This window comes from Arthrobotrys flagrans (assembly GCF_004000055.1).
Source record: "Arthrobotrys flagrans strain CBS H-5679 chromosome Unknown unitig_1, whole genome shotgun sequence".
NCBI lineage: Eukaryota > Fungi > Ascomycota > Orbiliomycetes > Orbiliales > Orbiliaceae > Arthrobotrys > Arthrobotrys flagrans.
Genome location: NW_027137556.1, coordinates 4,849,083 through 4,876,861, shown reverse-complemented (window position 1 = coordinate 4,876,861; position 27,779 = coordinate 4,849,083). Strand labels below are relative to the sequence as shown.

General features: G+C 48.0%; 9 protein-coding genes across 9 annotated transcripts; 6 read left to right on the top strand and 3 right to left on the bottom strand.

The window, feature by feature from the left end:
* Positions 1–590: 590 nt before the first annotated feature.
* On the top strand, positions 591–3,845 carry DFL_009437 (uncharacterized protein; the record flags this gene model as incomplete). Its single annotated transcript, XM_067639322.1, has 8 exons — positions 591–714; positions 775–795; positions 863–900; positions 968–1,021; positions 1,084–3,137; positions 3,194–3,512; positions 3,573–3,737; positions 3,801–3,845. The coding sequence occupies 8 exons, from the start codon at positions 591–593 to the stop codon at positions 3,843–3,845; spliced, it is 2,820 nt and encodes a 939-aa protein (XP_067487123.1).
* A 624-nt stretch (positions 3,846–4,469) lies between these two features.
* DFL_009436 (uncharacterized protein) lies at positions 4,470–4,985 on the top strand (the record flags this gene model as incomplete). Its single annotated transcript, XM_067639321.1, has 1 exon — positions 4,470–4,985. The coding sequence occupies one exon, from the start codon at positions 4,470–4,472 to the stop codon at positions 4,983–4,985; it is 516 nt and encodes a 171-aa protein (XP_067487122.1).
* A 3,170-nt stretch (positions 4,986–8,155) lies between these two features.
* Positions 8,156–9,717, top strand: DFL_009435 (uncharacterized protein; the record flags this gene model as incomplete). Its single annotated transcript, XM_067639320.1, has 2 exons — positions 8,156–8,954; positions 9,035–9,717. 2 exons carry the CDS (start codon positions 8,156–8,158, stop codon positions 9,715–9,717), a joined length of 1,482 nt encoding a protein of 493 aa, XP_067487121.1.
* A 560-nt stretch (positions 9,718–10,277) lies between these two features.
* DFL_009434 (uncharacterized protein) lies at positions 10,278–11,057 on the bottom strand (the record flags this gene model as incomplete). Its single annotated transcript, XM_067639319.1, has 1 exon — positions 10,278–11,057. The coding sequence occupies one exon, from the start codon at positions 11,055–11,057 to the stop codon at positions 10,278–10,280; it is 780 nt and encodes a 259-aa protein (XP_067487120.1).
* Positions 11,058–13,884: 2,827 nt separating this feature from the next.
* Positions 13,885–16,379, top strand: DFL_009433 (uncharacterized protein; the record flags this gene model as incomplete). The annotated part of the gene is made up of 3 exons (XM_067639318.1): positions 13,885–14,068; positions 14,138–15,291; positions 15,354–16,379. 3 exons carry the CDS (start codon positions 13,885–13,887, stop codon positions 16,377–16,379), a joined length of 2,364 nt encoding a protein of 787 aa, XP_067487119.1.
* A 699-nt stretch (positions 16,380–17,078) lies between these two features.
* Positions 17,079–21,439, top strand: DFL_009432 (uncharacterized protein; the record flags this gene model as incomplete). The annotated part of the gene is made up of 2 exons (XM_067639317.1): positions 17,079–20,562; positions 20,622–21,439. 2 exons carry the CDS (start codon positions 17,079–17,081, stop codon positions 21,437–21,439), a joined length of 4,302 nt encoding a protein of 1,433 aa, XP_067487118.1.
* A 194-nt stretch (positions 21,440–21,633) lies between these two features.
* Positions 21,634–23,352, bottom strand: DFL_009431 (uncharacterized protein; the record flags this gene model as incomplete). The annotated part of the gene is made up of 2 exons (XM_067639316.1): positions 21,634–23,242; positions 23,309–23,352. The coding sequence occupies 2 exons, from the start codon at positions 23,350–23,352 to the stop codon at positions 21,634–21,636; spliced, it is 1,653 nt and encodes a 550-aa protein (XP_067487117.1).
* A 143-nt stretch (positions 23,353–23,495) lies between these two features.
* On the top strand, positions 23,496–23,822 carry DFL_009430 (uncharacterized protein; the record flags this gene model as incomplete). The annotated part of the gene is made up of 2 exons (XM_067639315.1): positions 23,496–23,595; positions 23,653–23,822. 2 exons carry the CDS (start codon positions 23,496–23,498, stop codon positions 23,820–23,822), a joined length of 270 nt encoding a protein of 89 aa, XP_067487116.1.
* Positions 23,823–24,587: 765 nt separating this feature from the next.
* Positions 24,588–25,967, bottom strand: DFL_009429 (uncharacterized protein; the record flags this gene model as incomplete). Its single annotated transcript, XM_067639313.1, has 4 exons — positions 24,588–24,770; positions 24,836–25,373; positions 25,435–25,589; positions 25,665–25,967. The coding sequence occupies 4 exons, from the start codon at positions 25,965–25,967 to the stop codon at positions 24,588–24,590; spliced, it is 1,179 nt and encodes a 392-aa protein (XP_067487115.1).
* Between the last annotated feature and the right edge of the window lie 1,812 nt (positions 25,968–27,779).

Below are 27,779 nucleotides of genomic sequence, written 5' to 3'. Positions count from 1 at the left end.
CAACGGCGTGGCAATTGGGTTGATTCAACATCACACAGAGACGGCGACGGGTAGCTGCAGAAAACGATCATTGAACAGTACCTCTTTGCTAGAAATATACTCATTCCAATTGACACTCGAGCTCCTTTCACCCTTCAGTTTTAAACAACGTGGGAGAGATTCTTTTTTTTTTTTTTTGGCGAGGCATCGGTGCAACATCGGGGCAAATCTCCAACCGGAGAAAAAAAAAACCTGTATCACAGAAAAGCTAAAGCGCAGGGAACGTCATACACTGCGGCGTAACGGTCGATAATATTCACACTTACCGTCGATAGGGCACAGACCAGACCCTGTCCACTTCCTTCCAAATGCCGGCCTTGGCTCGAATTTCGCGCTATGGGGTGGCTGGCCTTCGTGGTCGAAGTTGCATGCGCATGTGGAGGGGTAGCGCAGTTGCTGACTGCGGGCGTTTGTCGAGCCTAATCTTCCACCGACAGCAATCAGCGTTACCCCACCAAAACAACGACCATTTCATCCACCAACCCGCGACAATAGCACCGGATCCCTTCCAAGGACTCAATCGTCGCTCGCACCCTTCGCCGTCTGCAGTAATGGTCGCCCAGAAGATCGATGGAATGGCTATTGCCAAGTCGATTCGCGAACGGTTGCATGACCAAATCAAAAAGAAGCAGGAGACCTCGCCGAGGTTCAAACCTGCGTTGACCATTATCCAAGGTAAGTTCCGTTGCGCCGGATGCACCACTTTTATGACGACGGAACTGACAATTGGCAAAGTTGGTGATAGGTCGGACTCAAGTAGGTTCTTCTCTGTCTATACATCTAAAATTTAAATTTTTTAGGCCAGTGGTTGACAATTGGGAAGGCGTCTATGTTCGCATGAAGCTTAAGGCCGCCGAAGAGGTTTGTCATGCCAAATTTTCCTTGAGCCTAAATACACTAAAATGGCTAACAAGATCATTAAAATTAGGCCAAAATCATCTGCGAATTAAAAAAGTTCGACGAGGATGTCGCTGAGTCCGAGGTTAGAAAATATTATTATAGAGACCCAAATACTTTGAAAACATGTCTAACTTGGGAATATAGATTCTGGAGTACATCTACAGCTTGAACAACAATACCAACGTCCATGGTATCCTTGTTCAACTTCCTCTTCCTAAGCACCTCTCTGAGCATACTATCACATCGGCTGTCGATGCTGAGAAAGATGTCGATGGTTTCGGTACCATCAACATTGGGGAACTTGCTAAGCGTGGTGGGGAGCCGTTGTTTGTTCCGTGCACTCCTAAGGGTATCATGACCCTGCTTGAAGAAGCTGGCGTCGATCTGAAAGGAAAGAACGCCGTCGTTTTGGGCAGAAGTGATATCGTTGGAAGCCCCGTTTCGTACCTCTTGAAGAACGCGGATGCTACTGTTACCGTCTGCCATTCCAAGACAGAAAACCTCCCAGCAATCATCAAGGAGGCAGACGTCCTGGTAGCAGCTATCGGAAAGGCTCAATTCGTTAAAGGAGAGTGGTTGAAGCCTGGCGCCGTTGTCATCGATGTTGGTACGAATTACATCCCAGACAGCACCAAGAAATCCGGCCAGAGAATGGTCGGAGACGTCGATTATGATTCCGCCTTCGAGGTCGCCTCTTACGTCACACCAGTCCCTGGTGGTGTTGGGCCGATGACGGTCTGCATGCTGATGCAGAACGTCGTCAATTCCGCTATGCGCTTCTATGAGCGCACTGCTGCCCGTTCGGTCACGCCAATCCCTCTCAAGCTCCTCTCGCCGGTTCCGAGTGATATCGCCATCTCTAGAGCCCAACACCCAAGGAATATCAAGTCCATTGCGAATGAACTAGGCATCACCGATCCTGAGTGCGAGTTGTATGGTGCTTACAAGGCCAAAGTCAAGCTCGAATTGCTCGACCGATTGTCCCACCGCAAGAATGGAAAGTACATTTTGGTTGCCGGTATCACACCGACTCCACTCGGTGAGGGTAAGTCTACGACGACCGTCGGTCTTGTCCAGGCTCTTGCTGGGCATTTGGACAAGATTGCCTTCGCCAACGTTAGGCAGCCAAGTCAGGGACCTACCTTCGGTATCAAAGGTGGTGCTGCTGGAGGTGGCTACAGTCAAGTCATTCCCATGGACGAGTTCAACCTCCACTTGACTGGTGATATCCATGCCATCACTGCTGCGAACAACTTGTTGGCCGCCGCCATTGAAACAAGAATGTTCCACGAAAACACTCAGAAGGACAAGGCACTCTACAACCGCCTTGTCCCAAGGAAGAAGGGAAAGAGAGAATTTGCTCCTGTCATGTTCCGCCGCTTGAAGAAGCTCGGAATTGACAAGACAAATCCTGATGAGCTGACTGAGGAGGAAATCGCCAAGTTTGTCAGACTTGACATAGATCCCGATACCATCACATGGCGTCGCGTGCTCGATATCAATGATCGCCATTTGCGTCAGATCACCGTTGGACAGGCTCCAACCGAGCGTGGGCAGACTAGAGTTACAGGGTTCGATATCTCTGTTGCTAGCGAATGTATGGCTATCCTTGCGCTGTCCAACAGCCTCAGCGATATGAGAGAGAGACTTGGAAACATGGTTATCGGCACCAGCAGGTCCGGTGATCCAGTTACTTGCGATGATATCGGTGCTGGCGGTGCTCTTACCGCCTTGATGAAGGATGCCATCAAGCCGAATCTCATGCAGACTCTGGAGGGAACTCCGGTTTTTGTCCATGCTGGTCCTTTCGCTAATATCAGCATTGGAGCAAGCTCTGTCCTGGCTGACAAGATTGCGCTCAAGCTCGCCGGTACTGAATCGGATGAGGACTACGAGACTAAGGCTGGTTACGTCGTCACTGAGGCTGGTTTCGACTTCACCATGGGTGGCGAGCGATTCTTCAACATCAAGTGCCGATCGTCCGGTCTTGTCCCGGATGTCGTCGTCATTGTTGCTACCGTTCGTGCCTTGAAGGTCCACGGAGGCGGTCCTGAGATCACACCGGGAGCCCCCATCCCAGAAGCGTACACGACCGAGAGCATCGACCTCCTAAGGGCTGGTTGTGTCAATCTCGGTAAGCATATTGCGAACGCAAAGCGTTATGGAGTTCCGGTCGTTGTTGCCATTAACAAATTCAGGTAAGCATCTCGCTTGAGATTAGGTCTTTGAGATCTCTAGCTGATTGTCAAAATAGCACCGACACCGATGCTGAACATCAAGTCATTCGCGACGAGGCTATTAAGGCGGGTGCTGAGGATGCTATCCCAGCGAACCACTGGGCTGAAGGTGGTCTCGGCGCCATCGACCTTGCCAACGAAGTCATCAAGGCTTCCGCTCAACCCAAGGACTTCAAGCTTCTCTACACCACCGAGGGCACCATCGAAGAGAGGATGGCCATCATCACCAAGGAGATGTATGGCGCTGACGGTATCGAATTGAGCGAGCTATCAAAGGCCAAGATTGATACCTACTCTCGCCAGGGGTACAGCAATCTCCCTATTTGCATTGCTAAGGTAAGAGCCCTGTAGGCCTATGATGATCTTGTGGGTACGTGTACTAATGAATATGGATAGACTCAATACTCTCTTTCCCACGACCCCAGCTTGAAGGGAGCCCCAACCGGCTTCACGGTTCCAATCCGTGACGTTCGTCTCTCAGCTGGTGCTGGCTATCTTTACGCTCTTGCCGCGGACATCCAGACTATTCCTGGGTTGCCAACCGCTGCTAACTACATCAACGTAAGTTTTCATCCTTATAAAATTCAAACGCCAAATATATCAGAGCTGATTGAATATCTTCAGATTGATGTTGACCCCGAGACCGGCGATGTCGACGGGCTCTTCTAAACGGCTGTAAAAAGCTTTCCACAAATCGTATCAATCTAGAATACGAACCCTAATTTCAACAATAGTCCACTTTGGGTTGTGGACACCTCTCTAGAATTGCACTTTTGAGCGCCGGCTTGGATCTCAACGATACCCTGTAAAGATTTTTTTACACTTGTACTTGTAGAATTAGAAAGGAATATTGCATCTTTTTAGACATTTCGAGGGAGTACGATGATTACGTCATATTCTTTGGCTTGCATTCTTATTATTAATCCATGAATAACGAGTGAGGTCAAGCAAGTAATCGATAGCCGGGTCGCCTTACGTTAATCCAGTTAAGGCCTATCCGCTCCGCCTTTTTTTTGCCTGATGGTGGGTAGATCAATTGGTCTCTCGTCGCTAAACTAGGTAAGAAGATGCAATGAAAGCTTATGTGTTTTATAAGTTTTCGCCATGCACCGAGACATGTGAGGATTTGATCTTTGGCTAAAGTAGCTACATAGGCTCGCGATTTCCTTAGACACAAGATCGGAAGATAGATATCTTCACGACTCCATCTCTTCCCAAGTTTAGCTTAGGTAGGCAGATATACTATAACACAACCTCGATATCAAGATCCACAAAATACCACACCCCTCCATAATGACAACTAGAAGAAAAGGCCAATACGGCCTAATCTACCGCCTCCTTTTTTTCTATCTAGAACCAATCTTCTCCCTCGGCGGCTCCTACCTCACCCACTTCAACCTCCAAAAATATTTCTCAATCGTCATTCCCGGAAACACCGACCCAATCCTCACGAACACCCAACTCCTCTCCACAAACCTCGCATCCTCCTACCTCCACTTCACAATCGTCGAAGCCGTCCTCTTACGGACTACCAATGATATAAAAGTATGGAGAGCGGCTATATTTGCCATGTTGGTGAATGATTTGATACATTTTTATGGACTTTATGTGGCGAGGGAGAAGGAGGGGTTGGGGTTCATGTGGGACTTTGGGAGGAGGGAGGATTGGGAAACTTTTGGGCCGAGTTATTTCCCGCTTGTTTTGAGGTTATGCTTTTTGGCGGGGTGGGATGGGTGGAAGGGGGAGGAAGGGGGGATTGTGATTGGAGATAAAAGGGGGTGCGAGGGGGGTGCTGTATCTTTGCTATAGTTAAGTTGCGATTGGGTATCAGGGGTCCGTATTTATGTATGACGGTCGTCTCATGCTGTTGGTTAAGCTAGGGTTTTAGTTTACGGGAGCTAGTGGCTATGTAGACGGTTCGATTTGCAAGCTCCTTATGTGGATAATTCAGTATATAGGCATCTACCGCAGTCGGATAGTGTCGGCGGATCGAATTACCGGCATCACTCTGATGCGAGTGGAAACAACAAATGCAGTAACCATAACTCTATTTAGGCAGGTGGTTAGGTAGGGGAATGTTCTATGTGTATGTATTTTAGTGGTGGTTGCATATGCATAGATTGTTCCTTGCGGAGTCGGACGGTTTTACTACATGTCAGCTCGCCTATCTGCACGATGCCGCTGGAAAGGACAGGGACGGAAACCGGGGAAAGCATTTGGCATGGCCGAGTCATGGAGTTTTAGATCAAGGTCGAACGACATGAATTGGTATTGCATGCATTCCCTTTGTGACGTCGAGGGACAAGACTAAATTGCATTGTATACTAGCATACTATTTTTGTGAACTAGTGTCTTAGCTTGGCTAGTCTACCCCAAGCTCGTATTTGAACCTTCGCACCTCTTAGTTCATATCATGGATGATATTACCTATTGTTAGATGCAGATACCTATGCTGCTAGCTGCGAAGTATATGTTCAACCCGAGCCCCGAGTTCGATGCTATTTATAATGACATTTCTTGAATGTGAAACATTTTAGAGATATTGGAATCCATTATCGCGCATCTGTGACCCGGTAGACGGTTCAGCCACTCTGCAAGTCATATTTATCGGCCAGATACCAATGTCGAATTGCGAATGCGACTACGAATCAAAGGCAGTGTTCTTGAAGGAGTGAGGGGTAACACGTCGTATTTCTATTTATTTGTTATCTCCGGTGATATCCTTTGATCGGATCCATGTTAATATACTCGGCCGTATTGCTAGAAGATAAATTGTTTCGAGAAGATACAGGATCTTATTCTAATAAGATTGGTTTGAGAGGGCTTAATGTTGTATAGACAGGATCGATCTTAGGAATCTTCGTGGCAGAGCACCCCGTCCATGCATTTGAGACAATAAAAGGGTTTTGTTATTGAAATGTTTCAATCTGAAGAACTGACCTTTTTAAGATCATTATGGCGCATTCGGGAAAAAGAAAGAACTCGTATACGAGCTTCAATCGATATTATGAATATTTCAAGATCCCAAGTTGGAATGTTGTACAAGTTCGAAAGGATGCATGGTGGGGCCGCGGGGTTCAATGTTCAATGCAACAACGGGAATAGGTCATTAGATCATATGATCGGTGCATTCTGGGCATTCTGGGCAATCTCATCTGGGAAATGGTCCAAGATTCTAGGAAGGGAAGCTAGAAATGCCAGCTATCAATGTAAGTACTGTTGCAGAAAACGTAACATAACGCACGTTTGCATTTGCCATGTGGTTGGGCGGATCATGGAGGCTCACCCATACCTAAAGTGCCCGTCAAGATCCCTGCCTCCACCAAGATCACTAGTTCGAGAGATCTGGGACAGGCAATCCGTTCGTCTGATTAGCGAGGCTGAACAACATCAGGCGGACAAGGTATCGGAATCCCAAACCAGGGTTTAATATAGAGACAGATCGTTTCGACACGTACGACCCCGACTCTTACCTTCGACATCAGCTTCGCGGTTGTGTCAGTGAAGCCTACGGCCCTTCGATGTTTCTTCCCTGCGGCGGAACCGGATGACACAATATTTTCACCCGGGGTGGAGTTTCCAAGAACATCTCGCCCCGACTGCAATTCGAAATCTGAAGCGGTGTGCAGGCCGAGTTCTCCGACCATTAGCCACTTTGGGCTGGTCGGTTGGGGACCACCAAATCCATCTGAATTCGAAAGGACCGCCAGCCAACCTTTTTTTTATTCAGCAGATGCCAGGTTTTTCGCGGGCTCTTCACCACACTGATACGTATGATAAATTTTGGCGTGGCATCCGTTAGAAGTCTCCAGGACCGAGAGGACGTTGAGCAATACTAGGCATACCATGTTGCTGCGATGTCGCCGTTCTGGCCTAGCGACTGATCATGCGGAGCTACGTCTTACAGCTCTAGTTTTCTCAGAAGCCTAAATATGGGATTTCGAAGAAGAAACATGACATCGGCGAGAAATTGTTTAAACCTCAAAGGCAGAGAATGTTTCCCTTTCGGCCTAATCCTGAATGTGCGCCACTCACCAAGCGAGACTTTAGGCTGAGATAATGATCAATATCACCAGAGGGCACACCATTTGCCTCAAACTGACCAGAAATAACTGCTAAAACTCTCCGAATATTTATGGGGCTTTGCAATTGCAGGCATGAGACAAGCTCCATCGCTTCGTTAAAACCATCCCGAACCCAAGAAAGAGGCCCACACACCCATTGCGACAGATCAGAGGGCGCTCCTCATGATCAGATACTTACATATGTTTCTCTCACCTTCGCCTAGACGATTTGGTACAATTGGTGCAGTGTGCATGTCTAGAGAGGAATCTTGCAGCTATTCTATTACGTTTTTTAAAATTTACTTGAAGTGTATGTTTGAACAGTCTCTGCCACCCCATTGTGGGGCCCCGAGTACTCGTATCGAACATGGAACTCAGGTAAACGCTGGAGCACCTACAACTTCCCACTTCAAGAACCTTTTCTTTTTTTGATTTCTCAATTCAACCAAGCAACCAAACCGAGAACTCAAAATCTTATAATTTGTTTTTCATAGACGAAAAGTCATGTCGTGGACCCGAAGAGATCTGATTCGTCCAGTATGCGTGCACTTGTCTCTTTGAGCTCATGGAATGCAAGGTGTATCCCGATACGATGTGATTTCAATTAGTGATAATACCCAGGCCTCCCGCCGCATGGTATCCCCAATTAATATACACACAACCCTCGCAAATGCTAATTTTCTGGGTGTTCCTTCCTCATATCGCGTTCTAGAACTGTCATGATATAAACATAAGCTTCGAAATACCACAGCATTGAAACCCTTTGCTGCGGTATAGTAGTAACGGGTACCACTCGATCTATTCTTTATTTCTCCACCTGACCAAAATCGATTCTCCGAAGTCACACTACACGATTTGTAGGGCTGAAACGTCATAGGAGCTATCGACGCTCCAGTTTGCGAAAAACAAAAAGCCATGAGTTCAGCTGGCGGGCCAAAAATCGTTATAGGATACTACGAAATCCCGTTGGCAGAAAAACTATCATGGCCGCCGCCGAATACCGTCGACCCACCTCGAAGAGGACATTATCTCCTTCCCATACTTGGTATCCTCCTTACATTATCGACAGCAGCAACAGCTCTCAGAATATACACCAGATTATTTGTCGTTCGAACGTTTGGGCACGATGATGTTCTGATATTACCGGCGTATCTGGCAGCGTTATCTCTCGTTGTCGCCGAGATCAAAAGTTTGGAAGCGGGGTGGGGATTACATGTCTGGGACTTCTTGCTAGAAAAGACTAGACTGCTCGTGATCAGTGGATATGCTGTGCAAGTGTCAGTGGGAGTATGCTGCTGGCTTACGAAAATGTCAATTCTGCTCTCCTACCTTCGATTCGCGCAAGGGAAGTTACGACTGTGGGTTAATATATCACTAGTCTTTGTGACACTCTGGAGTATTGCATTGTTGATTCCGATCATCTTATCCTGCTACCCACCGCATCTTTATTGGGATTACTACATTCGAACGCCGGATATGAAGTGTTTTTCGCCATTTCAAATCCGAATACTGCAGTATACATCCTGCTCGTTGAATATTTTCTCGGATATAATTATATTGGTTCTACCGATCCCGACAATTTGGAAACTGAAGATGCCGCCGCGTCAGAAGTGGACTTGTGCGTTAATCTTCATGCTGTGGACCATTGCGACTATTGCAGCGATTCTGAGGTTGGAGAAGACGGTGTCGTCCTTTGAAGTCTTCGATGCGAGTTGTAAGTGTCATTTCGAACTCATAACGAAAGTTTATACATTGTCAAGGTGTATGATCTGATACTTGGAATTTATGATTTAGGGTACGGCTACGATCTATGGGTCTACGTGGCTCTAGAAGGCAATCTCGCAGTCGTCTGCGCTTGCGCCCCAGGAATCAAACCGCTGATAGTTTTGATTTGGCCCAAATTCGACAAATTACACCCAAGTTACGACGGTACAGCTGCCCCGCCAGCCCCAATACGAAAACCTCGAACCCGCGGGGTCGTGGAACTGCTCAGAACGGCGGCGGGTGTCCGTGCTAGCAAAATCATCTCGAACGAGACATGGGGTGGTTCGACGAAGCAAGGTACTGTAACCAGTACTATACTCGACGAAGAACACGGCTTGGGACCGGGGGGAAAGCCTGTGGAATTGAAGGTTCAAGTCCCAGTTACAAATTCACCGCCGGTGAATTCGAGTCAAACGGAACTGAGAGCGCCAGAGGCGGCTGCTTCTCCGCCGATGATCAATACGACACTGAGAAGTCCTGGTGCGCGGTCATCTGGAACATCCGGACTGTTTTCGGTGGATTTGCCCTTGCAACAGTTCTCGCCGACCGAGTCTGGAGAACATCTGCCGATTCAGAACTTTACACCAGTAGCAGGTCCCGGGGAGAGTTCACCAGCTGATACGTTCGGCCAGCCTACACTTGCTATTACTCAAGTTTCGAGGAATTCCGACATCACTATCCAACTACCCCCTGAGGTTCGGCGTCAACATTAATCCGAACTTTAAGGTTACGATTGTTTGAAATTTCGGGTCTGGTTTTCATTATATTTATTAAAAAGGAAGGCTTCATTTAGTATACCTTGTAATATGTTTTTTCACTTGGCGTTCTTCTATTCTTTCTGCAAGGATACCATTCTCTTTTATGCATCTGTTTTTAGCATTTGACGTCCACATGCACAAAACTGTGGTCTGGAAACTCTGAGTTTCCTATTTCGCACCCATACCCGAGCGAATACTTACGAAAGGTTTCTGTTTTGTTTTTGTTTCTCTTGCAGCTTATGATATGAATTATGAATTCAGAGGTTGGGTGGGATCGGAAAGGCGTTATCTATGCCTAAATCGCGAAGGACGAAATGAGATACGGGTTACTTGGAGCCAGGAATTAATATATTTACCTCTGCAACATATATGCAAGCTAAGCCAAAAAAAAAACCTACGAAATATATCGGAAATATGAATATTCACAAGGAATTGATGATGTCCATCAATCAAATCAATTTACCAATTTAGTAGTGAATCAGAGCCTCATTCAGGGCGACCTTGTCTAGGGCTCCCTAATACCCGCCTGCAAGTTCATCTGGTACCTTAACCTCCACAGTCACTAACCCCTCGCCGATTCCCCTTTTCTTTGCTTCTTCTAGAATCGCTGCGGTGGCAGTGGCCCCAATTCTGGTAACCCCCAATGACATAACGTACAAGAGGTCATCTAACGTTCTTACACCCCCTGCCGCTTTGATCTGTACCTCAGGTGCTGAGTATTCCCTCATGATCTTTAAATGTGGCGGAGTAGCACCTTTGTAGTTATACGACCCGTCACTCTGCTTGACAAATCCATACCCGGTCGATGTCTTCACAAACGCGACTCCAAGTTTCGAGCATATCTGACAGAGTTTGATAATATGTTCGTTCTGAAGGTAGTCGTTCTCAAAGATTACCTTCAAAATCGCACCATGCTTGGTAACAGCCTCATTGATTTGTCGAATCTCAGAAGCGACATACTCCCAATCTCCGCTCAAGACTTTGCCAACATTGACAACCATATCGATTTCTTGTCCACCGGCTTCGGCTGCAGCGTTGGCCTCAAAGACTTTGACTTCTATGGTGCTATTCCCGTGCGGGAAGGCGATGACCGGACAGATCAAGACTGAAGAACCGGCCAATTCCTTTTTAGCGAGCGGGATGTGGTAGGGTTTAATACAAGCTGTAGCGACATTGTAAGATTTGGCAAGTTGGAGGCCGGAGAGGACATCGGCATCGGTGAAGGTGGGGTGGAGAAGGGAGTGATCGATCGTTTTGGCGAGGACGGAGAGGGAGACTTGGATTGTTTTAGACATTTTGTTTTTCTTTTCTTTTGTAAGACGGCCGGGTAAATTGGAAATCTGTGGGGCCGTAGTTTAAACGTTTGGCTAGTTGTTTGGATGAAGTAATTGGCAAGGATTGAAGATGTTGAAACGGGATCTTGAGATCTTGATGGTGTGACGTTGGTGTAATTTGCGTTGATTGTGTTGGATTCCCCGCAGCCGAAGTTGAATCTCGATTTCGATGCTCGAACTCAGGCTTGAAAACTTATGGGACCTTTGGAGTTGTGTTATCTAAGTTATGAAGCCTTTCGATTCAGAAATTTCAAAACGCTAAGTATTACTTGTAATCTTTGCAACGGCCGGCGGTGAAAGGTGTAGGATTTTAGGCTTACGTAGTTCCCGCTGTGTATTTTTGGGAATGCTACGTAGAATAATTGTGTTCATGAGTAAAGTATCATGGCCGCACCCCATCCAGCTCGACCCGTCGAGTATTTTTACACATTTTCGGCTCGCATGGCTTGGACGGTGTAACCTTCTGGCCTGGGTCTCCGAAGTCTTCCCGTTGTTAAGTCGAAACCGTCGTCAAATGTGTCTTAAAAGGATTCGCTTTTTGATAATGGACAGTGGCCGTCTCGAAGTCAGTTGAACTCCGACATGCCGTATGGAAATCGGAGGTCGATTGATCAGGTTAAGCGCACGATCCGCCTCCAATTAAAAAGGTCAAAGTAGAACTTCATTATAACTTACCGTTTTACTCTTCAAGCTTCTTGTACGGTCATAGCTGTTCATGTTCTTGGTAGATCATAGCCAGCCCTTATGGGCAGGTCAATATTCTGTATTGATAAATTCCATTTTGGATCTCCATAAATATCCACCGGCCCCGTGGCCTAATGGCAAGGCGTCAGTTTTCGGTATTCAGCTCCGGTTGAATGTCATCCACTGAAGATTGCGAGTTCGATCCTCGTCGAGGTCAGTTGATTTTTTTGCCTTCCTCGGTAGGCGAGATGGTTTTTTTTGGTTGTATTTTTGGCGAGCGAGGTTCGTCGATGTTTGGCCATGAATGGGTTGGCAAACGTTTAAACTTGTGTTGGATTTGGAAAGGCATAGAGCTCTCTATAAAGAGGCCAAGGACGTTGTGATCCTTTTCAAGTCTTGATAGAAGCCTTGGAGCTGTGGATCTTAGCTTTGATAGTTATAATGGTTTTGTCTTTTTGATATAATCTGTGCTATCAGAATATTGGGTATGCTGTCTGAAACTCGGAATTCGGCTCCGGCATTCAGAGAGCTTGATCTGAGCCCTACTAGTTTTCTACCTATGGAACCTTTATTTTCTACCAGGTAGCAACCCTTGATCTTGGTCTACATGAAAATTCTTGGGTCATCCTGGATCTTATAGTTAGAGTACCAATATAATAGCCAGATCGATGCTATTCAAATTATGTTAAAAACAACAATGGCTAGTAGCTACCGGCTTGGTAGTCAGTGCAGCCTGTATACTCAGATAACAAGTAGGTACCTAGGTATCTATTAGCACAAGGCGTTTTTGAATAAGATCTGCTATGTGCAATTCACCCGCCACACTATAAAACTCGGAATGAGATGCGCCGTCATATTCCTCGTAGTTGACAATCATCCGTCGACGATATTGGCCCTTGGCGAACCAGACCATGGAACCAGGTTTCGCCATATCCACATGCATGGAATCTGTACCTGGTGAAGGATATTTCCATGCAGCCTAGCGAAATTCCCAGGGAATTAGCCTGTTTTGCAAAAGACAACCGATAAAATAACCTAGCGGAGTTTCTAGGTGGAGAGAGAGAGGGAGAGGAAGCCGTAGGCAAAAGTAGATTTTCGCACAGACTGGGGTTCTGACGGCGGTGTAAATATCCAATCGAGCAGGTATTTTACGCATCATTGGCTAAAACAGAAGCAAAACGTCATGATATTAGGCAAAAACGGGAGTGAACCACGGAAACATCACACCAAGGACCATGGCTCTCTTGTTCAATACTGCTAAAAGTTTGGTAGTGGCTTTTCGGAAATATCAGTGGAGAGTTTGGACACAAGCTTACGGGGCAGGCAAATGGAAGGCGGCGCCTCCTCGGCTACTTCCTTTTAAGCTATTTTGCGGGGCGAGTTGATCCGAGAAGCCTCCATCCTGCCCTACCTTGTTTCTTTTCTCTGCCTGGGGTAATTGCGGAATACAACAAGGATGTCAACCTCAAGGGTGTTGCAAGTTTGGGGTGGTGAGGTACATCACGGAGTAACTCCATTTCCACGAATCCGCACATCCTTTGTTATTGCGAACCCATACCCCGGGTTTATTCACCTTTGTACCTCGCAGTCCCTCGGGGGGAAGAGGAAAAACTCCTCCCTGTTTGCATTTACCTACGTATGTACAATATGACCGACGCAGGTCCAAAATTCTGGTCCCTTGTCCGCTCAGGCCTATGAACCACGCCAGCTGCACCAGCTACACAGTCGCACTGGTATCATCCAGGAAATGATCGGCATGGAGGTCGGTATTTCTGCTAGCTCTGAAAGGGTATTCATAGAGCTTTGAGGTTCACGAATACCGGCTGAATGGCTAAAAGAACAATTGTAACCTTTTCCCCGCTGTCTTTCACCGACTGGGGAGCTAGCTTGGATCCATGGATCAAAGATTGATATCATTTTCCTGGAGAAAAAAAACCAGGTATCCTTTTTGCCATATCGAGACCTTGGAGAAAGACAAGGTACGATGGGCGGGAAGTATAAAGAGAAGGGGGTCCTGCTAATTCTTACCATGGAATAGCTATCGATATCGGCCGATCTTGAGCGCAGCTTTCTATAGCAGAGAGCTTCGATTCCCTGTTTCATAATGCGTGTCTCTACTCTTACCGGTGGTCTGCTTTTGGCAGCCACCACTCTTGTCTTTGCCGCTTCTCCGTCTGATCCAGTTAAAAATGCGATCTATAAGGATCCCAAGGCGAGTGTTGAGGATAGAGTCGCTGATTTGCTGTCGAGGATGACGTTGGATGAGAAGATTGGTCAATTGATGCAGGGTAAGCTAGAGTTTCAGCCCTATACGGCGTACTGAAGGCGGAGCAAGGACGCTGATGGTTAGATTTTAGGTGATATGTCAAATTGGTTGAACATTAACACTGGCGCATTCAATCGAACCGGCCTCGAGGTCAACTTTGAATACAAACACGGTTCCTTCTACGTCGGATTCCCTATTCTCTGGAGCTGGATGCTTGATAACGTCAAGCGCGGACAACAATACCTGGTCGAGGAGACTCGTCTGGGTATCCCGGCTTTCGTTCAAACCGAAGGTATCCACGGATTCTTACTCCCCAATGCCACAATCTTCAACTCCCCGATCGGTTTCGGATGCTCCTTCAACCCTGACCTTGTCCAGAAGGCTGCCGATGTTATCGCAAAGGAAGCCGCAGCATTTGGTGTCAACCAGTTGTTCGCCCCGGTTTCGGATCTTGCCCGCGAGCTCCGATTCGGCAGAGTCGAGGAGTGTAATTCCGAAGACTCCTTCCATGCTGCTGAAATCTCCAATGCTCTCGTCAAGGGTTTCCAGAACCGTGGGGTTGCTGCCATGATCAAGCACTTTGTTGGTGCTAGCAATCCTGAGGGTGGTATTAATACCGGTCCGGTTCACGGTGGTGAGCGAGAACTCCGAACTACCTGGCTCCACGCCTTCAAGAAGCCAATTGTTGAGGGTGGCGCTGTGGCTATCATGTCTGGATACACTGCTTATGACGGTGTACCGACTGTTGCGGACCACCACGTTCTCACTGACATCTTGAGGAACGAATGGGGCTACAAGTACTATGTTATGAGCGACGCGGGTGCCACAGATCGTCTTGCGGATGCTTTCAAACTTTGTCCACCAAAGGGCACACAAGCTGGCCGCGAGTGTATCACCAAGAAGATTCTCGAGGCTGGTAACGATGTTGAGATGGGTGGTGGTTCCTTCAACTTCCGGTCCATTACCAACTTGACTCAGAACGGACAGCTCGATATCTCGGTTGTTGATACTGCGGTTGCGAGACAATTGAGGGCCAAGTTTGCTATTGGATTGTTTGAGAACCCATATGCATCCGTTCCTACTTCGCAGGTTAACAGGACTGTTCACACCGAAAGGAACGTCGCCGTTGCTAGAGAGTTGGATCGTGAGTCTATTGTTCTTCTTGAGAACCATGATAAGACTCTCCCGATCTCCAAGTCTGCCAAAGTTGCTGTTATTGGTCCTATGGCCCATGGTTTCATGAACGTAAGTTTCAACTAATTTGCTATCAACTATGCCAAAGGGACATGGCTAACATGTGAATATAGTACGGAGACTACGTCCCATTCCAGTCCTCCCAGCGCGGTGTCACACCGTATGACGGTATCAAGGAGGCCATCGGTGCCAACAACGTCGTCTACGCTAAAGGTTGCGAACGCTGGTCCAACGACGACTCCGGCTTCCCAGAGGCCATCGCCGCCGCCGAGTCCGCCGATATCGCCGTCGTCGTCGTCGGTACCTGGTCTCGCGACCAAAACGAACTTTGGCAAGGTCTCAACGCCACCACCGGTGAACATGTCGATGTCCACTCTCTCAACCTGGTCGGTGCCCAAAGCAAACTCGTCCGTGCCATCGCCGATACCGGAAAACCCACTGTCGTTGTATTCTCCTCCGGTAAACCGATTACTGAAGATTGGATAGCGAACTCCACATCCGCTCTTGTTCAACAATTCTACCCATCCGAAGAAGGTGGTCACGCTCTTGCTGATGTTTTGTTCGGCGACTACAACCCTTCCGGAAAGCTTTCCGTCTCCTTCCCACACGACGTCGGTACCACTCCTTCCTACTATGACTACCTTAACTCCGCCCGAAGCTGGGTTGAACCGGGTAAGGAATACGAAAATGGCACCATCGTCTTCGGCCACAACTACGTCTTGAATAACCCGGTCCCATGGTACCACTTCGGGTTCGGTCGTTCCTACACTACCTTTAAATTCAGCAACATCAAACTGAACAAGAAGACCGTCGGATACGCTGAAGCTCAAAAAGACGGTACCATCACCGCCATCGTTGACGTCACAAACACCGGCGACCGGGAAGGACAGGAAGTCGTTCAAATCTATATCCGTGATTTGGTCAGCAGCGTTGTGCAGCCAAATCAGTTGTTGAAGGGATTTAAGAAGATTAATCTCAAGCCTGGTGAGACTAAGAATGTTAGGATTAAGATTGATGTGTCGGATCTGGGAGTTTGGGGACTTGGGATGAAGTATGAGGTTGAGAGGGGAGAGTTTGAAGTCGCGGTTGGAAGTAGCGCTGTTGATATCCATGGTACTGCTATCTTCGAGGTTGTTTAAGAGGGTGTGCCCGTGTGGCAGTCGTGGGAAGTTTTCGAGACTGGCGCAGGGAGATTGATATTAATTGATCAAGCGTTAATGTAATATACCACTTTGCAGTTGAGCATTTTGTAATATAAAAATTAAGAACGTATATTCTGAACATCGCTATTTCTCACCGATGAGTGTTTTGACCACCAAAGCTTCGATTAATATTAGGTACAAGTATTGAACGAACTCGACACAAGAAATTGCTTAGAGCTACATGATGATTCCCAGTCCTGAGCGGACTAAAACGAGCCCGAGACCGCTTTTATTCCAAAACGTCTTCATCGTCTGAGATATTCAGAAAAGCAAGTTTATTTTGAAAATCGTTTCTGTAAAACTCGTATCCCGAGAATTTCGGTAATCTCGTGTTGCATTTTAACACCCAAAAAGTGTTGTTTAGCCATTTCCCGAAACGGCAATGAGAGTACCACTCAACGCGTGAGAATCGCGTTCTTCGCAAGCCTGCGTCCAACACATTTTTGCACGCCCACCCTTTGGGACTTGTTTACCTCCTACCTCTACCCTCTCATCCCACCGCTGCTGCCGCTCGACTCCTTAACATCCCCTCATGCTCTGAAGCTATATGCCAGAGCTCCATCGTTCCATATCAAAGCAAATCATCATCTACCAGCTTTCCAATATTCTACCAACCTAATTGAAAACCCTACCATAATGTCGTCGCCAACTCCGTCCCTCTCCTCGAGGGAATATAGATCTCCCTCGGCCCCTCACAGTCCCAAAATCGACTTTTCGATAACACCGACATCAAAGGTGAAAGCTATACTAGCTCAATTCTCAGATGACTCGGACGATGAACCGATTACTAAACGTGCTACAACGGGGAGGAGTATACCGGTTGATATGGACGATGATGAAGAGGAAGATGTACTAGTCGCTCGACCTCGAGCGAGGGTTACCAAGATTGTCGGATCTGATGATGATGTTGAGATGGCGGATGCAGATTCCGATGTTCCTAACAACGGAGTGAGTGCGGCCGATCGTTTGCGACAGCGATTGTTTGGGAATAAACCTGAGAAAGGACCGACGCCTGAAGCCGACGAAAACGACAAAGACGGTGAAACCACACCAAAGCCAACTCGAAGACGGATATTGAAAAAGAAGTCATCGCCGATACAATCGCCTACGACATCTCCAATCCGTGTATCCGAGCCGGAATCTCCGGGCCTCAATGCTGTCGATTTTACTATAAAGTCGAAGCAGAAGAAGACTGCAAAGGGGAAAGGAAAAGCTTCTGAGAAGAAGAAGAACAAGAAGTCGAAGAAGCCGGTGGGTGCGGGAAGTGGTAGTGGGTCTGAACCAAATCTGCACGGCTCGGACTCCGATGATGCTTCTCTGAGGAGCTTGGATGAAGACGAGAATGCCTTTGTGGCCGAGTCAAGGCTTCAGCAGCTCGTCAACCAGAAACGAAATGTCAACAAACAAAAGAAGGACGAAGAAGAGGCTAAACGACAGGCTCGGTTTGAGGCGTCGGGTCAACTTGAAGATACAGATTTGATGTTTAGCGATGAATCCGGCGGCGAAGCAGGGAAGAAACAGAGGAAGAAACCAGCAGCTCGGAAGGCTTCTAAGAAGGCATTGTTTGAGATGCGGGCAGAGACGCAGAGGTTAGCCAGAAATCAGGAGTTCCATCTCGAGCCGACGGAGAAAGTAGTACACAGTGTTTCCTCCTTATGGGGAATTTTTGGTCTTACAAACCCAAATGCAAAGCCAGAACCCGCAAAAGTAGAACCATCGGCACCGGAGCCGTCGAGTTCGATACCTCTTACGCTCGAGACTGAACAGTCGAGCCCGCCTGCGGCCAAAGTTAATAACGAACCAGCACAGCACGAACCGTTAATCGAAGACAACGGCCCCTTCCGAGATGACGACGAGGACTTCCCAACGTTAGAGCAATTGATGGCAGAACCCCGCCAGCCGAAAAAAGAAGAACCAGTTAAGAGAGGCAAAGAGAAGGCAGTAGACAAAGATGTCGAAATGCTCGATCTTCCTAAAGGCAAAAAACTTGGCTTCGCCAGTCTACCAAAGACTAAATCCGGTAGCAAACGAAAACCATTTGTCGAGCTTGTTGTGCCAGCTACAAGTAGCCAAGACCCCGACGATTCCGATGATCTTGAGATCTTACCGCCACAACCTAAAAAACCTGTAACAAAGAGCGATCCTCTAAAAGACCTGAAGAGACTGGCTAATCAGGGCGTTGACCACGTTAAACTGAGGGGGCGATATGCGAAGGGTCCTGTCCGAGATCCCAATTGGCAGGAGGATGTTCTTAAGAAAGCGAAACAGCAGATCAAAGATTCTGAAGCCGAGAAGAAGGAGATGTTTCGTCAACAGGGCCTTTATGTGCCGACTCAAGAAGAGGTTATCAAGGATGCATTGTACACTGAAGATTTGGTTGAGAAGGCACGCATTGAGGCACTGGAACAGAAGGATAGGGAGAGGAGGGAGGAAGCGCAGAGGCGAGGGATTAAGCTGGCTGATTTGTCGGATAGTGATGACGAGGACTATGAGGGGAGTGGGAGTGAAGACGGGGAGGAAGAAGAGGAGGGCGTGTTATTTTCAGGGAGCGAAAGTGAAGGAGAGGAGGAAGAGGAAGCTGCCGATGAAGAAATGGAAGAAGCCCAACAGGAGGATGAGTCAGCTAGTCCGCCTTCCGCCCAGCGTTCGTCTAGTCCCGTTCGCCTCTCGAGTATGCGTGAAATGGCAGAGTCAGATGACGAAGACGCTCTTGAGAGCGCAGTAGCTAAATCACAGCTACGACGACGAGGTAGAGCTGTGGTCAACGACGACGACGAAGAGGACGAGGACGAGGATGGTGATAGGACGATCACCCAAATTCCTTCTTCGATTGAGACGCCCAAGAAGACGGTATCATTTAAGACCTCAGAGCTACCAATGAGTCTTACCCAGATGTTTAACTCTTCGATGGCCTCCCAGGCACTCACTCCGGTGAAGGATCAATCCAAAATATTTGGAGGATTGGGGAACCAGCCTCCAGCTATGGGATTGACACAGATGTTCGACTCTCAAGGAGACTCGCAACCGGCGAACCCTTTCGCAGATCTCCAGTCAGACGCCCCGGTGTTGGAGCTTACGCAGATGTTTAATTCGCAGGCGGACTCTCAAGCATCTCCAAAAAAAGACAACCCATTCGGCGCTCTAGGGAACAAGGCCCCTGTGATGGGACTTACCCAAATGTTCGAGTCCTCGATGGATGAGGGAGCCGCCGGCAATCGAATGGACATTCTTCGTGGAGATATCCCCGACGACCTGAACATCTCCCAAGTACCCCTCGATATGACCCTACGAAGCAGTCCGAAGTTCGATAGCACGCAAAATAATTCATTGCTGGATCTGGCATACTCACAAAGCCAGGTCGAATACGAACCGGAATCGCTACTTGGTGATGGTTTAGCACTTTCGACGCAGATGTCGTTTGCTCCTGAACCGGATATGGGGTTCCAGTATAATCCGAAAGACGCGCCTCCACGATTTAAAGAATCGAGTCAGGCGACTATTGTGTCTGATTATCAGAGAGGGGCTATACAGAGTGGTCTTACCGAGGCTACTGTGCTGCTTTCCCCGGAACCTACGATGCCGAGGAAGAAGAAGAAGGGGAGATTGGTGAGGAAGAATAAAGGGGATGGGAGTGATGGTGATGGTGAAGGGGCTGAGTCGGGCTCTGAGGAGCGGGTTAATGCCTTAAGAGTTCTTGGGAAGAAGCCTAAGAAAGCGGTTGAGGCGTACGATAAGAAGAACAGTGAAGCAAAGAATATGTTCCAAGAAGCTGCTGAGGAGTCTGAAGATGAATACGCGGGACTAGGCGGCGGAAGTGAAGATGAGGAGACAGATGAGGAGGCTCTGGCGGAGATGGAGGATATGATTGATAATGAGACAAAAGATGAAGATGATGGCGCTCATGCTGAGTTGGATTTGAAGAGGGCCGTCGCGGAAGACGAGAAGATGATCCAGAAGGTCATGAAGGATGTGAAGAATAAAAAGTTGGGTAAGAGGAGCGGATATGATCTCGACGACGATTCAGAAGATGAAGCGCGAGATCGTATGCTTAGACGCCAGAAGAAGAATGAAGCGGAGAGAAGGAGGATATTGATGATGGATGATAATATTGCGAAACTTGGTGAGCATTCATGTCCCTTGATACTTGACATTCTAGCCTCACTAACATGGCGTTTGAAGACCACAACCCTAAGCGCCAGGCTTTCTTGAAAACCATTGAAAACAGCAGGGGCGAAAGGAATTTCTTGGACGATGAAAGTGAGGGTGATGACTACGACTTCGCCGTCCACGAGGATTCACAGGCCCCAGATGAGGAACACGAGTCCATCGTTCAAGTTCCTGATAGCCAATCCGCCGGCGAATCTGGACCATCGGCCAATCAATCTATCATTGAAGTCCCGGATAGCCAAATGGTCGCCGAAACCCCAGAAGGCCATAAAATCGGAAACCCACGTCGCACCGGTCCCTCTAAAAAGCGTAAACAGCACGCCCAACTTCTAGTCCAACGTACTGTCTCCTCCCTCCTTGATGATGGCGCAGACAGATACCAAAGGGAGAGCGCATCAGACTCGGATTCAGACCTAGAAATAGAATCCTACGAAGAAATCACCAAACGTCGTAAAGTCAACTTCATCGACCGCGTAGCGGTGAAGCGGGGCGCTACTACCACCAGCGAAACTGCAAAGCTTGCGTTCCACCAGGGGAATACGGATCCTACAGGACAATTCAGGCTTCCGCTGTTGAGAAGGACGACGACGAACGATATTAGCGAGACCACTACTGTTGCACCTAAAGCTGCTTTTGTGGAGACTACGACGAAGATGGCGAGGGGTAAAGCTGGCGGGGCTAGTATTAATTTCCAAGCGAGGGAGGCCACAAGGCAGAAGAATTTGGAGAAGGCGACAAATTCGAGTGGGAGGAGGAGGGAGGAGAAGAAAGTTATGGGGGCGAGGAGGGCGGATGCGGCGAATATATTTAATGCTGGCGGGTTTTCTTAGATTCCTTTTTTTTCTTCTTGTTTTTGATTTAAAAGTAGCCTTGTTGAGATTCATTCTGGCGTTTTGGAGGTTCGTTCCTTACTATTATGCTCTGATGGGTTTTGTTTCCATCAAGATACTTATTTAATCATTGAGGAGACGTTGCTTGATGGATGGAAGGATAAATGGCATGTAAATATTAGAAATATGGTATCTTAACATCGAACTTCAACCGAACCTTCGCCTGCTCTACTTATGTACTTAACTCCCTTGTATGGCTTTACTGACTCCGGTAATCCCTTTCCTCCGACTATGTTCAAAGAATCTACTTTCAATCCGCTAAGCAAAGAACCTCTAATCGTAAAATCCAACAAAACACTCCTGGGCATCGACGCTATAACCTGTGCTGACGGTGGAGATTTCTTCTCTTTCTCTTTTTCTTTAGCGGGAGTGGTAGCGCCCGAATTTACAACGAGTTTGGGAGTCCCTGCGTCGTAATTATTGTCGTAGTTTGATAATTTTGCGCCTGAAGTTTCTTCGTCGTCTTCGTTTCCATCTTCGTAAGTGCTTTTAACAACTACCTCCGCTTTGAATGTACATGTTGCTCCCGGAACGATAGCGGCGTTCGGGAGTCGCCAGTGGATTTGGTTTTTTTCCGTGTCATGTATGAAATCGCCTTTCGAGGCCCTTGTGTTTATTAATGTTCGGACTTGTGGCGGTAAGGGTATATGGACCGCTACATCTTCCATAACGGGGTTATTACTACTCCCGGCTGAACTGCTAGGTCCTTGAAGGAATTGGGAAGGGATGGAGCTTCCGGCGCTTTGCGCGGCTATTCTTGCGAACGTGGAAGATCCGGTGTTTTGGGACGAGGAATTTGTTGAAGAAGAGTAAGGTGATGAATGGGGGATTGTTATTTTTACTTCGAATTCTGTGGAGTTGGGACCTTGTAGGGTTTTTGTTGTTGTTGATAACGGGAGGTGGAATGGTTGTGGCGAGGAGATCGATGGTGAGAAGTCTGGTAGCATATTGACTTCGTAGGATGCCAGGACGAATTTCCCGTCCGGGGGAACGAAGGATAGATGACCTGGTTGGGAATTCCATTTTGAAAGTCGGACGCATGGGTGGAATACCGGTGCTTCTAAGGTAACACCGCCACCACCCCTTGGCGTTGGAGTTCGTAATAGAAGGAGCATATCCGGTATCCCTGAAATTTTTGCGGTGAAGAGCATGTTTCCTGAGACTCTAGCTGATATTGGACGGCCCGAGGGGGCGATGGTGCAGTGTAGGGTTTCGAGTAGGTCGAGGTACATTTCGTTTGAAGTATGCTTTACGTTGGCACGACGCCATGGGATTGTAGAGATTGTAGAAGGGGTTGAACGAAATGGGTCTAATGAACCGGTTGGTAATGTGACGCTTGCTAGTAGCTTTTTCATTATTGACGGCGGTAGGACGACGTCTCGCAGACCGTTTGGTTCGGTGTTGAAGGGTAGACCGTCATCACACATTTCTCCTAGGAGTTCGGCTACTATATCGTAGTTCCCCTCGATTTTGGAAGGGATTAGAGGTGGGGTGAAGTAGTCTTCTAATACCTCTGCGATTCGATGAAGGAATTCGAGGATCAACAGGGGTTCGACTTCTGAGGTTGCGGGCGAGAGGAAGGTTAGGTTGTTGTGGGTTATTGAGAAGAGGAGAGTTGGTGGGGAGAAGTTGGAGAGGTGGATTAAGGGGGGTCGAGGAGCGGGGTGGGAGAGGTAGGAGGTGATGTATTCTTGTGCCGAGGCGGTGGGACGATGTCGCCAGTTGTGCTGGAGGATAACGGCACTGTTGTGAGAGTTGTTAGTATGGGATTTGAGGGGGGTATGATGTAGCTGTAGAGATGGGGGCTACTTCTGACTATCGTATATATAGAGGGCCTCGATGGCGCCGGCCATGGTGGTGATGTCGGTGGGTGGATGAGGTTGAAGTCGCGGGGAGGAGTGATGTTGGAATGGGAAGGTGGGATGTGTGTTGGATGTTGTTTTCCCAAGCTCAAGCTCAAGCTTGCATCCGGACCTCATATGATCATACAAATGCAATGTCGTCGACCGCGAAAGAACCCGACCAGCAGAGTCAAGTCTCGGACGAGGAAAGACAGAGGCTGGCCAAATATGACTGCCTTCCCTGCCGTATCACCGGTAAGCCATTATATCTCGATCGATAGGAGATGCCTCAGTGCTAAGGGGCGTGCGCAGGGGCTGCCGCATTCACAGGCCTGGGAGGATACATGTTGGTGGCTGGTCGGCGTCAACTGGCCGCGGAACAGCACAACCTGACAAGATGGCAATTACTAGCGAGGAGGGGCAGCATCCACGGTATCGGGATCGGGCTGATCGCGGCCGGGCTGTATCGACTGGTCAACTAGCGGGAATTCATCACGGCTGCGTGCATTGACAATGGAACCTTCATTTTGGGAACCGACGGGGGTGTGGTTCTTGATGGATTGTTCACAATGTTAATGGCGACACTAAAAAGGTGGATGAAATATCGATCGATCGAATTCGCGAATCACTTCCATGTAAATAATATATACATAATCCGGAACATATATGATGGAATCTCAAGTATACTAGGCAGTTCTAGTCGCTTGATGGATTTGTAGAGCCTCTTTCAGCAATAGCCAACGGACTTTGCGCGAGTTTATGAACCAGAAGATATCGATAGCAAACGCAGGGGAGAGGATGGATGGTAAAAAAAAGATATAGTCTTTCGATAGAATCTCGGGCATCGATTTCGAGGAGACGGCTCGGCTGGCTTTCAAAAACAGCGGACATCGGCTTGCTAAACATGCAACAAAGGCTTGCAAATGATAACGACCAAAAACAAAACAGACTGAGAAAAAGCGATGAAAAAAGTGTAATAATAGCGACGATGGCTGCTTGCTTCCGATATGTAATGTTTTAAAAGCCGTTCCTTCACTTCCATGGCGTTGTTCGTTTGGGATTTTGTAGAGCTTGGAAGATGTAGAAAGTCGATCGATGGATATTTCTCGCTGTAGTATATATTTACTAGCTTTCCCCTCGAAAAAAAGCCTTCAAGGCCTGGTAACCGGGGGGTTGTTATCGGATAGGATACATATGTAACAAAATTCGCTTGCAATTTAAACTTCATTCTCAGAAATGCAGATGGTTTATGCTTTGGGTTTCCTCTGTGCGCCAATGGTCGGTATTTCCGGTTGGCTGCGATCACGGATTCGGGGTGGTGGAGGCGGAAGGCCTTTCTTCGCGGCACTCTTTATGGCAGCGGTGTTGATGATGTCGTCGGCCCATTGCTCCAAGTCGGTTTTGAACTCCATCTTGATCAAAGGATGTTCCTGTGGCGCGCGAATTTTGTTAGTCCGATATATATTCATGGTGGTGGGGAAGGAAGGAGACATACCAAAAGCTCTGATGGAGAATTACGTGCATCTGGGTCCTTGGCCAAGCACTTGTCGCAGAAGTCCGATAGCTCTGGAGGATACTTATCCTCTGGAAGCTTCGGGGCCGGTTCATTGACAATGGCTTGGAGGAGATCCAAAATACCCATGGGGCCAGATGATGCACGCCTGTCAGCAGTCGCAGTACTATCTCCAAAGTTGGGAAAGGTTCCAAGGGCAAGTTCCATCATGGTCAATCCAAAGGACCAAACATCACTCTTGACGGTGTATTTTCCTCCCTGTATACGCTCTGGCGACATGTATGTAGAGGTTCCGACGAATGTGTCCGCAATGGAGTTCACCAATTCGCCGGAGACACCAAAATCACAAAGCTTGATCTGTCCGTTACCATTGACAAGGATGTTCGAAGGCTTGATGTCTCGGTGCATGATCTTGTGGACGTCGTAGAGATAGACTAATCCTCGGAGGACCGCGTCCGCGATTTCACGGAGGTACGCTATTTCTATCGATCCCATTACGCTGGAAATATGATCTAGGGAGCTGATCAGGGGGGTTGTTAGCTATGACCTAAATTGTTGAGATAGGGTTGAGAGTAGCGTACCCAGCTTCCATAAATTCCATACACATGATGACATCTCCCTCATTAAGGAAGGCACCATAGAACGAGACGATATACGGTGAGTGGCATTCGTACATGATCTGTAGCTCACGCACGATCTGTTTCCGGACGGCCGGCTTTGCCTCGATATGTATGACCTAACGGCACGAAAAAAGAGTGTCAAAAACCAAACTCTCTAGACGGTAATAGAGTATACCGATAGAGTATGATACCTTTCTCGCCATGACTAACTTGGTAGCCTTGTGGATGACCTTGCTGACGGTGCCACCATTTCCGGAACCCAATTCGTGCAGAACCTCCAAATCATCGGCACGTAACTCCAGACGATACTCGACCCCTATTTCGAGATCATTGAGCTTGTCGGCCAGGGTGTTTCTCTTGCGTTTTATTTCCACAGATCCATTGCTGTGAGAGATGCTGGACTCGGAGCCACCACCACCACCGCGACCTCCAATGGTTAAGCCCTTCTTGTTCTTCTTCGCCAACGTCCGCGGGGCAAACTGGTCGGCAGCCATGGTTGGAAGAGAAATATGAGGTAACGACTCGGAAGGAGGGTTTTATACCAGAAAATTGGGGAGTCTGCCGGCAGTTGGAAGGTCGGAAGGGATGGAAGCGGACGAGGGGTAGCTAAGGAAATCCAACAAGTTTTGGGGGGGAAAGCTAAGCTCGGTGAATTTCCAAGGCCTAGCAGGTAGAGAGGACCACCTCACGTGTGTTGCCGAAATCAAACGGAATCTGCAGCCGACAGGAATAGCTAGATAATCCGAGAAGAGGAAGAACAATCGGGAGAAGAAGAGATAATTAATTATGGTGATGGTGATGGTTATTAGAAGGAGGGTGAGAGGAAGGAAGAGGAGGGTGGAGAAGAGGATTCGAGGCGGGTTTTATTGCTTTTGTAAAGAGGAAGGGAGAGGGTCAGTGAGAGAGAGGTGGAGGTATAATTAGCAGTATCAGCAACCACACTGGCTTGTCCCAGACCGGTTTCCAGTGTCCCAGGGATGTTTCAACCACCTCTTTCAAGACACCCAGAACAAACAGATTCTTTATTTTGTATTGTACTGTTCATGTATTGTCTTCATGTCAGTATCAATCAATTCCTATCTTCACGGCCATGCATGCACGTGGATTGATCGGGATATTTCTGCCCGCTCTCCCCTCCCACCCTTGGTTGCGGATTGATTTCACCAGAGCCAAGAAAACGATGGGTATCAGGTATAGCAATTGACAATGACAGCTCACATGACGGTTGCTCCTACATACCCACGCTCTTGCTGCTTCTAAGTAAGTATGTATGTACGCTTCTCGGGGAGAATTAATTAATTCAGCGAACCAGGATCAGGCGAAAGCTGCCTAATTGCACTGTTTGCACAAGCTGGTCCATGTCATGCGCTACGGAAAAGAAGATGGCGGGATACCCGGTATCTTCGTTTGTCTGTTCGTCCGTCCGTCCATTCCTTCATCGTCATCTGATATGTTGTATGCATCGGTCTGTAAGTACGCAAGTACTATTATCGGGGTATGCACCGCTGCAAGGCGGACGGGCCGTGAAATCATCGATTGACGGGTGGTACTTTAACTTCATAGCTTAGCTTTGGAGATGCCGAAGTTCCTCTTAGCACCCTCCTTTGCCCAATATCAAAGTGAAGCGAGTAGTTTCGAAACGTCTTTTCGAAGACGGGGATCCCAGGCCGCTGGTGGGTCATCTGCCATCCGGGCTTGAACTCGTTGCTTTCAAAACACTAATGGTTTCCTGGAAAGTTTGGGGGGCACGCCACAAGCGCCGGGTTGTTACCTGTATCCACGTAAGCTGATGAGGGGGTAGTAGTTGATTGATCAAGTGAGGCAGCCATGTTTCTTGAGATTCTGGGATGCGGCATTGGCTTTCATCCTTTTTAATATCAGCCAGTGCGGCACGTCTTGGCTAGTCTGCATGTATATACGCTTTTGGCGGAACAATAACCGCTCATTCTCGAATTAGATCACAGGTCGAGTGTCCTAATGCTCCGCCCTCTATAGCCTCGAATCTAGTATATCGGTATCGGAATGTCGTTTTGGACTCGAGTCTAGATGTTATGTTCAGAAGTATGCATATGAAGTCGTACATTTGCAATTGAGTGGCTCGAGAACCCAATAGGGATAACACGGGTGAGGTTGTCGCGTTGTGGTGTTGTTGGAGTGGCTTTTGCCATGTGTGGCGAGTGTACACAAAATGTGGCTTGAACTCGGCTAGACAGGCCTGCGAAACGCCTCTTGCTCGTTCTGAGGATCCAACAGCTTTCTTCCATCAACCCTTCTCTCCCATCGCGCCGCTACTCCTTCCAATCACC